Below are 9,733 nucleotides of genomic sequence, written 5' to 3'. Positions count from 1 at the left end.
TTGAAATGGAATATTATTATGCTTATAATCATGTTGTCTACCTTAACATTTAGGTTGTTAAAGTCCAGATCACACCAGTTCCAACGCCTCGCTCGTCCCCAGCTCCCTCTCCAGCTCTTGTGGAAAACGAACAATTAAATCCTCGAGAAGAGGCCTCGCTCGAAATCGAAAGAAGAGTTTCTTCAGGTAAAATACATAGTAGGCAAATAAGCGAAGAACACATACATAACGATGGACTTTCACCCGTCGAAGAGACTGAGAAGGGCGGAGTGATTCAGAATGGCTTTCCTGGCCAGGTTAAAACGATGGGGATTAATGGTAGGCTGAAAAATGAAATTATGGAAATGAAAGAAAATGCGCAGCAACCAATAGACAGGTGACGAAAGGAGGTGAGTCAGAAGGAGAGGAGATCTAAGATCAAGTTTGAATGAGATCAGAGTGCTGCAATCCTCATGGAAACGACAAAAAAGAAGGAGGTAACCAAGGCAACAAAACAACTGATGGCCTTGGAAGGTTAGGAGCCCACGATACGACCGATACCAGCTATTTTCAGTCTGCTGGTTCAGAAAACGGGGAAAACGTAAAATGGAGTTCTAAAAGCAGAAACTACTAGCGATGGGACACGGTGTAATGAATCACGGGACAGATGAGGAATAGTCTCGTTATGAGATAATTATAGGAACAAATGGAATGATTCATCATAGGATAGAATAAATTGATTCATCTCGGAAGAAGCTGCCACACAGGCGAAAAGAGTTCTGAAAGAACCTTTTAAACGATCACAGAGCATAAACAGCACGGACACAATGTGAAGACAATAATTAGTTACCTGGAAGTACCACGTGATTGCTGCGGAATGTGCATGACTTTTCACATCTCAACAAGGGAGATTTGCTGCTTACCAACGCGTCACCACAGAGTCTGCAAGTCGGAAGTGCACACCGCCATCAAGAAGCCTTCGTAGCGAGCATTGAAAGGGAGGGAAAAGCGGTAAAATAAAAGGAGGGCTTGAGATGGGAGGGGATTTGGGAAAGAAACAAAGAGATCTCTTGCAGCCAAACCCCACATTTCTCTCTCACCTCCACATATCATGCTTCTTTCTCTTCAGTCCCCTCCCGTTTAGAGCCCAGGCTTCCAGCCCCTTTCCCTTCCTTTTCAGCACTTGCAACGCAGGCAGAAGGCCAAAGTGCAAGTGTCAAAAAGTACTATCAAAGGTACAAGCCAAAGCTCTCCTTGGTGAGCCCAGAGATTCATAGAGAACCGCTGTTAAAATCTAGTGGTAATAATCTCGTAGAATTTCAAAAATGTTCAAATTCAGAATCTTGTAAAAAGTATGTACCGAAATGTCACTATCTTTTTCAGCGACCATCTTGTACCAACCTATCTTTGCAAACAAATTTTATTTTTGATTTTCTCCCACGTGATCAGTGGCGACCTTTTTTAACCAACAAAAAACGCAAACTGTCTGCATTAGAATAGAGCTTTGATTTTTGTCCAAAGGCCGTTTACTTTGAGCGTAGGTTTTCCATTTCACGGTCCGCCATTACTCACGTTCAAAACTGACCGATTGGACCTCAGAGACTTATATCCACGGAAAAGTGACGTCAAAGGCTCGCTATCTTAAAATTTCAGCGTGTGAATGCAACTTATTATATACGCAAAACGCGAGTTTAAAAGTCTGAAAGCCCGTGCTGCATATTAATTCTGCGGGGTACACATGCATTGCATTCTTAAACTAGTGAGCCTTTGACGTGATTTTCTCCTCGATCCAGCTCTCTCAAGAACGTAAAGTTAGTAATGGCGGACCATTAAATAGGAAAATAAACGAGTGTCTTTTTGAAATGAAGGCTTAAAACGTTGGTTGCTTAGTGTTCAGTTAACATAGTTTTTAAATCCAAAGAAAAAGGGGCACTTTAACGTTTTTGTGTTTTGAGATTTGTGATTCCGTTTTGTCCTTACCAACCAGTACCGACCAGTACTGATGAAGCACGTTTCTCGTTCCCAGGGCTTTCCGCCGGGATCGAGAGCGGAAAAGCCCTGGAAACGATGATGCCAGGTGGTGTTAATAAATAAGCGGCGGCCATTCAGTCCTTTTCTCTCGCGTAAGTGCATTCTTTTGTTTGACCAATAATTTTCCGCTGATCGCGTTAGAGAAAATTAAGAATTGGTTTTGAAAGCACTTATCCTCTGAATATGGATTTAGTCGCGGTGGATAGAGCTTTTGAATAATCCTGGCCACAGTTTTTCAAAGGCCAGAAAACTGTATCCGGTGGATAATTCACTATCTGACAGTTTCAATCTATGCAAAGATTTCAGTATCTGCTCACGCAACAATGGCTATGCACACTGTAAGCAAATCTAAGTTAAGGAGTGTACGATTGGATCAACAGCTCTTCCACTGAAGCATCTATTTCTGCCTCGGATAATTCCGGTCCAAAACAGCTTTTGCCGGCCATTTTTTCTCAGAGCTGCAAAAATGTTTTCATTCTCGCTTTATTGCTGACGCGTTCCTTGACCACATTAGGTACAACAGGTATATGAACTGATTGCCTGTGTCCGGCGAGCCAATGAAAATGCTGAAAATCTGATATCCATAGTTCAGTTTTTAATAAATAGCGATATTTCTTGGTTACCAACATTGACATCACATTTCTTTTGATATTCAAATACGCCAACCACGGGAAAAAAAAGGCATTGTTTCAACAGCCAATCAGGTTCCGGTTGGCATATTAACAACAATGGATGACGTCACGAGAAACATTGCTATTTCAGTTATGCTCTGAGTAGTGACTAATTTACTGGATAAAGTTATTCGGCCTTTGGAAAAAGTGGGGTCTGAGGTTTTTTAAAGTCCCTCTTTTATATCAATGTTTACCATCCCGTTTCCATAAATCACCAATTAATTAAGTATTTAAAAGGTAGATTGTCAAATAGTTATTTACTAAAATTAACCTTTTTGCAGGTATAACAGAGATCATTTTAAGAGACTACAACGATTTGTTTATCCTTTTGAAATAGATATGGCTATTTCTAGTTTTCTCCACAAGAACTGAGGAGAATAAAGTATGGGGACAGGAGCTCATCAAGGCGAGCCTATATACCTCCCATACTTGGCCTAGGGGTGAGGCTAAATCGCGTGGGTGGGTGGGTCGTGGATCGTGGGTCGTGTTGGTTTGAAGATAAAAAAAATATATATATATCAGCTCCCTGAGTGCTCGGTCCAAATTTGCAATTGCCCGGCCTAAGACTAAAGTTTAGGGTTAGGGTCAGGGTTAGGGTTAAAAGTATGTATACATGACGTGTATACATGGAGGATCTCGGACCCACGACACACGACCCACGACTCACCACTCACGACCCACCCACGCCGATTAGACACTCTCTTGGCCTAGGAGTCAACCCTTTCCCGAATAGTTTTGTTTATAGATCGCCTCCCTAGAGAGATTCTGCGCACCCACTGTTGTGAAAGCCAATTAAAACAGAGCTATCTCAGCGTCAAGGGGAAAATGATACTTTTCGCGGGAAAAACCTGTTCCTAAAAATAAGTTCACTCTGAAGGAATAAGCAACTTTTACGATAGCGTCATTTGATTACAACTACTAGAACTCAGTTTGTTTTGCTTTTCGTATTTCAATTTTGTATTCCCAACGGGGGAAAAATAAAATTAAACAAGCAAAACCTGTAGGCTTTTGGTACTTGTATTCAAATGGCGTCATCATGCAAATGTCCTATTAGTGGAGACAGAGGGTCCCCTTGATGAACTCCTTGGCTGTGATGTATTCACGGCATTTCAGTTTGTGGTTTTCCCAACCAATTACATACATAATATGCAGACGTCAAAAAAGAATGAGTCGCGAGTTTTATAGCAAAAACCACGACGGAACTGCAGTTCCCCAGAATGATGCAGAATAATCCGAGTTTTTTATTCTGAAATAGAGAAATATTGTAAAAGTAAGAGGCGTAAATCAAATCAGTATAGGATGCTTATGACACGAAATGAAAAGAAACTGACGGTTTAGTCGAAATATAATGAAGTGAAATGCAATAAACAAATTGCGATTAGTGTAAAAATAGTTTTAAATGTAAATAAATCATGCATCAAATGCTACCTTAAGTAAAAAACTGGCGTGCACTTTGAAATGTTTGTTCGTTGAGGAAAGCCCTTTGTATCGTAGTTCTGCTGAAACATTCTTACGCTGTACTCTATTTTATATCCGTATTGCGGACCTATTAAGACTAATAAAGGCTAATTTAATAGACCATTCCCGAATTGATATTCTGCCTCCTCTTCAAAGCGAGTCTAAGTGCGAAGCTTTTGTTATGAAAATTAGTTTTCATTCAGATGTAAAGTGGAACTAATTAGGCTGATTTAGCAACAGAACGGGAACGTCAGTGGCGACGGCGCGCGCAGAAAAAACACCAATGAGAATTCAGAATAGAGTAGACTCCACTCTTTTCTTCTGTATTCTAAATTCTCATTTGTTCTTTTGCTGAGCGCGACGTCGCCACTGACGTTACCGTTCTGTTGCTAAATCAGCCTATTACCATCTCAAAAACTTCGCACTTAGACTCGCTTTGAAGAGAAGGCAGACATGAACTCGAAAATGGCCTTTTGGCCAATGAAAGCTAATGATCAAAGCAATAACGACTTTGCGAAGCACAGTTCGCGTCAAGTTTGCTACTGTTAGATAAATGTTATGTCAATTCCATTTTAAAGTTCAATCTAAGGGATCGAGGAAGAGGGAGTAAAAAAGTATATATTTCTTCAGGCTCTCCTCGCAACAGCAAAAGTTGTTCACGTTGTTGTCAAGTGAACCCACACAACATGAAGTATCACGTGAGGATTCGGTTGCTAAGTAATCGTCGCGCATGCGCAACATAGTGAGGTTCGACCCATGGCAGTGGTCTCTTTTCCCGCGTACTCGTAAGCCCGGCGATCGCAAAAGAAAGGAGACCTCTGCTAGCAGGGAACAGGTGATTGGCCTGAATAGGAAAAACTGTGGCCAGAGTCTTAAGTAAAAAGGGTGGACTGGTAAATAATTTTTTCCCTTTTTTCTCAGTGAGTTTGGATGACCCAAGATTTCACCACTGCTGTACAGTGCGCTATTGAAACAAGAAACAATACTTCATGATGTGCATCGTTCAATTCTTCTTAGCGAATTTATCAGAGGTCGTGTCCTCGTCCGCAGAGGACGTTTTTTCTATACTCTTTGCTTGAACAGCTGTCAGGTTTTGAATGCTGGATTATGACTAAAATACTATTCGACGAAGTGTAAAATTTCTTCCTGCAACTGCTCAATCTATCATTTTTACGTTTGTGAAAAATCTGCGCAGATCCTCTCCCTTTTTTTTAAGGACGTTAGCGCCAATTGCTACTGCGCATCTTTAAAGCGCACGCAAATTCACATGCACGTCATACATCGAGCGCGTGCGCTAAGTACTAAAATGAACAATGATAGGGCAGATGGCCATTGCTATAGCTTTGCTTGGATTTAATGATCTTGGATGTTCGGTGACCCCTACTTTTCTTACAGACACTGTGGCCTTATTCGCTAAAGAAGCCGGATTTTTTCAGATTTAGAGTGTTCTTCCGGGCAAGTTCTCTCCAAAACGAAGTCGATGACGCCCATTTTTTTTTTACATTTCTGACATCACTAACTCATCATCTTTCAATGGTAAAATTTGTAGAAAAAAATCATGTTGGAAAATTTTCGCGCGAACGTCCTTAAATACAAATAGGACATAATTTTATTCAAAAATCAAGAAATAAGATTCAAACTTGCACGCCGAAATACAACGTTAGTGTGTAAGAATACGAAATGAAAAAATTAAACATCACAGGTATATCCTCTGATTGAGCTTTAAAAAAATTGGGTTCTGTCTTTACATTCTTTTCTTAGTTTCTTGCCTATCCAAATGAAGAGAAGCATCTTCGCCAAATGTTTATCTTGTGTGTTGGTTTTTTTTTTTTTTCATTATTATTAGGACGACGTAAGTAGATCTAATTTGATTTGTTTTAAGTTCCTGTCTTGTTTAACTTCGTGGTTTTGGTTTAGAAGTCTCCACAGAAGGATTCTTCTATTTTTGCGGACCTATTTTAGTTATTTCTTCCGGTAAACTTGAGTCTAGGCACCAGTCTATTCTTGCAACAGATCACCTGATCACTTTGACTTCCGCTAATTTGGCATGCAAATTTGTCAAAACTTACCACCATATTGCGAGCGATCGAGACGGACTTGAAATTCAGCAAGTGGAGTCAACGTTTTAGATATATTCGTTCTGTTTCTCTTTATGACGCACAGGTGAGTCGATCTTTTGTCCGTTGACACGAGAAGACAAGAAATCTTTCGTAAACTGAATACGCCTGTCGTGGTTGCGGTATGAAGGAAATTCGTTTTGTGGTTTGTGTAATGGTAGATAATTTTATGAACCTTGTAAAGGCCATATTTTCTAGATTTCATTAACGTAGTGAACCAAAGTTGTCTTTCAGCCCATAGCGTTCGTGAATTTCGCGTGAATTTGGAAAGACGGCACCGCCACTGGAAGCTAAATGTTCACGGCTCGGTATTTTTGTTCTCGCGTTATCCCGTTTAATATTTAAGCTAAGGCTTAAAGCTTACTTATGTTTGTTAGATTGTTTAAAAATGAAGACAGGAGGTTGTGAATATTTGTACTGTTTGGGTCCTTAACCAGGTTTAAGAGTTAAAAAAATCGGCAGTAAACTATTTGCATTTTCCTCAATTACGGCGAGGTACTATTGGCTATTCTTGGATTTATATGTGGATCACAGCTTTTTTATCGCGAGTGTGAGTTAAACGCCAGGATTCAGGAAATCTACAATTGTAGTCTACTGTAAATCAGAGTCTTTAGTGACTTTGTGACTTGATTCTCTGTGTTAAACTGCAGGCGATGCAAGAAATGCAGTGTTGATTTTGTCCTCGAGGCGGCTGATCTTGTCTGGAACAGAAGCAAGGAGAGACTTCGTTTATTTTCGATGAACTGACTTCTGATTGGGGTGGAAATAAAGTACGGATAAGGATCTCAACACAGGGGCTTTCATCAATTGGAGACGGTTTGGTGGTTTGAGAAAGATCTCGGATTGATCTGAGCTGTTTTATTTACAAAGCGCCATTTTGTTCTTCCCGAAGAAATGTAAACACGCAAACTTGTTTTTGTACGATTTGTTCAGTTGAATGATTGCAGATAGAGTTTCTTCACATTTTTGGAATGCAAGAACTTATGTGCGGTAATTTCATCTCTGCGCACCTCACGTATGGCTCCAAGTTCTGATAAGGAGATTGCTTCTTTGTTTATTGTACGTACAAAAATCGAGCTCCAGCGTTTTATACATTCAAGACTTCCTACCGGGTGAATGTACCAACATCAGATCATGGCGTTTGGTGAAAATTTGAACAACAATTCGCAATTTATAAACTGTCTTCGAAAGCCAGTCGAGCACCGAACAAACGAGGTAGGTAAAATAGTCGACGTTGTACGTTTCATAAGTTAGCCTCACGAGAACTACAGTCGCAAGTTTACAGGGCAATAAAATAACTTGACGACTATATTGTCCAAAGTAGTCGCTATAGTTTTAATATTTGCTTCTTTGAAGTAAAACATTCTGGGCGAAGAAAATCGATCATAAGTCAACGCTTGATGAAGTGGATATATTGCAACAAGTGGACAGGAAATTGTGTTTAAGGTACGAACTGATTTTAAAGCAATTTGTGGTTATTGTTAATCACTGGGGAATTTCACAGCTGTAGTATTTTAGCATTGTAATTTAACTAATTTTTTTTAAATTGATAACCACATTCTCACAAGCTAAAAGAAATGCTCATTTCGATGTAGATTTTGGTCCTGTTGTTAATTCGTCACGGTAAACACAGTCGATGTTTATCAATGAAGGACTAAACCACGGAATTATTAAGGTTATTTTCGACATTCATCTTTAAAGCAAATTTTGTTCGTGTTTTGGTTATCAATGAAAAAGCAAAATTTTTGGAACTTAAAAACAAAAGGTGATTGATTTAGTTTATTTAACTGTAATTGCTTGTCAATATCTGTACATGTATGTACATTGGGATTACAAATGGTCTGATTGTGCCAAATTCGAAACAACTATTGAATTAAGGTGTTTAATGCAATAAATTATGTGGAATAATCAAAATAAAGATATACAGTAGTTGATCTTTGTTTCAACAAAGTGCCAAGATTCTATCATGTGGGATATTTAGTTCATTGTATATCAGGGTTACATCAGATCCAGGTTCTTCTCCCCCACATTTTATTGAAAGTTCAGAGCTCAGAATAGAGCGGTTTTCAATTGAGTGTCGAAAATAATTAGCGAATTACTTTGGTTTTGCATTACTTCACTCACTGATTGGTTCAAGGTTCTCGCGCCACTTTTTCAAACAATCAGAAGTGAAACCAAAACCAATCGTGGCTGTTGCGTGTGTTTTGATTGGTTGACTGGATTGTCTCCTTCCTTTTTGATTGGCCAAAGTAATTACTTTGGTTTTGGTTTTACGACACTCGATTGAAACTCGCTCTATCATTCATAATTCATTAACACATTAGCAATCAAGGCTGTTGCCTAACAGGAGACCAGTAGCCTGGGGCTCCCAAAGAATAGCTCTGGGCTCCATAATTTTTCACAGCAACACCTTTCACTTCATATGTTGGGCTCCTAAGTTCTCAGCGTTTAGCTCTGAGGGCCCCTTTAAAATTTTCTTAGGCAGCAGCCTTGGCAATCTTGAGATTGGGCTATGACTACAACTGCAAGTACCAGTTTTAAGCCTTCTGTTCCTTCTTTTTCCATTAAGAGGTAACATTTCCTGGCATAAGATGAGTATTTGCATTATTGATTCTGCAGTATTCTGCATCATTGATGAAACTAATTATTTTGCGCCCTTGACAGGCAAAGGCTTATTAAGCATGTGCTAATAGTTTGGAGGTTGCGGTTTTTTTCAAATGTATCTGTTTAGATTGTAAAACTGTACTTGTAGGAGCTTTCAAACGTGTACTCTAGTCTACAACTTGCTACTTATTATCAGAAACAATTTGTGAATGCATAAGCAATTGCAACAAATAGTGGAAACAAAGTCTTTATGGACCCACATGCCAACCCTTTTGTCCCTGTTCCAGAATGTGAATATGTGGAATGATGAATTAAAAAGTAACAAGGATGATAAAGATATGTTTAAAATAGCATTTGAGCAGGTGTTCGTAAATTTTAATGTGAATCACCCTAAAAACGAAAGATTTCTAACTTCTATTTCACATATTCCTATTCCAGAATGCAGTCAATCAAACGCATCCTAGAGACAACAAGTAAAATAATCTTGCATTAGACAGAGTAAAATCAATATGTGGCCATTTTAGGAGCCAAAGGGTTAATGCCCATGTACCCTATTTACTTGATTAAATGCGGCAGCGTTTATATTTATAGCATGTCAGATGCAGCGTTTATTCAAGGGTGGCATTTATTTCAAAATCATTTCTTAAATCAGTGACAAAAATTAGTATAGATCATTTGTAAATAATTATTATTGACAACAGAATTGTGTTTAAAGTTCCAACGTGTCGTTCTTTTGCTGAGATAGAATGGTAATCTTCTGGCTTGTGATCAACATTCAGGAAATTTAATGAGTACTTGTTTTTTTCTTACAATCCTGCAATAAATGCCGCATTCTTCTGATTGGGTGTGGCGTTTATTTGAGGGTCATGTTTA

General features: G+C 39.1%; 2 protein-coding genes across 2 annotated transcripts in view; both read left to right on the top strand.

Annotated features, from left to right (window-relative positions):
- The window catches only part of LOC138021463 (potassium channel subfamily K member 9-like), a 12,254-nt gene extending 10,408 nt beyond the window's left edge, over positions 1–1,846 (top strand). Inside the window, exon 3 of the mRNA XM_068868347.1 lies at positions 54–1,846. Coding sequence (XP_068724448.1) covers positions 54–380 — 327 coding nt within the window. The 3' untranslated portion in view covers positions 381–1,846. The remainder of the gene's footprint in view (positions 1–53) is intronic.
- A 5,388-nt stretch (positions 1,847–7,234) lies between these two features.
- LOC138019040 (rap guanine nucleotide exchange factor 6-like) overlaps positions 7,235–9,733 on the top strand; it is a 93,003-nt gene continuing 90,504 nt past the window's right edge. The window contains exon 1 of the mRNA XM_068865701.1: positions 7,235–7,471. Coding sequence (XP_068721802.1) covers positions 7,373–7,471 — 99 coding nt within the window. The 5' untranslated portion in view covers positions 7,235–7,372. The remainder of the gene's footprint in view (positions 7,472–9,733) is intronic.

Source organism: Montipora capricornis, chromosome 10 (assembly GCF_036669925.1).
Source record: "Montipora capricornis isolate CH-2021 chromosome 10, ASM3666992v2, whole genome shotgun sequence".
Lineage (NCBI taxonomy): Eukaryota > Metazoa > Cnidaria > Anthozoa > Scleractinia > Acroporidae > Montipora > Montipora capricornis.
This window is presented reverse-complemented; position numbering and strand designations above follow the sequence as displayed.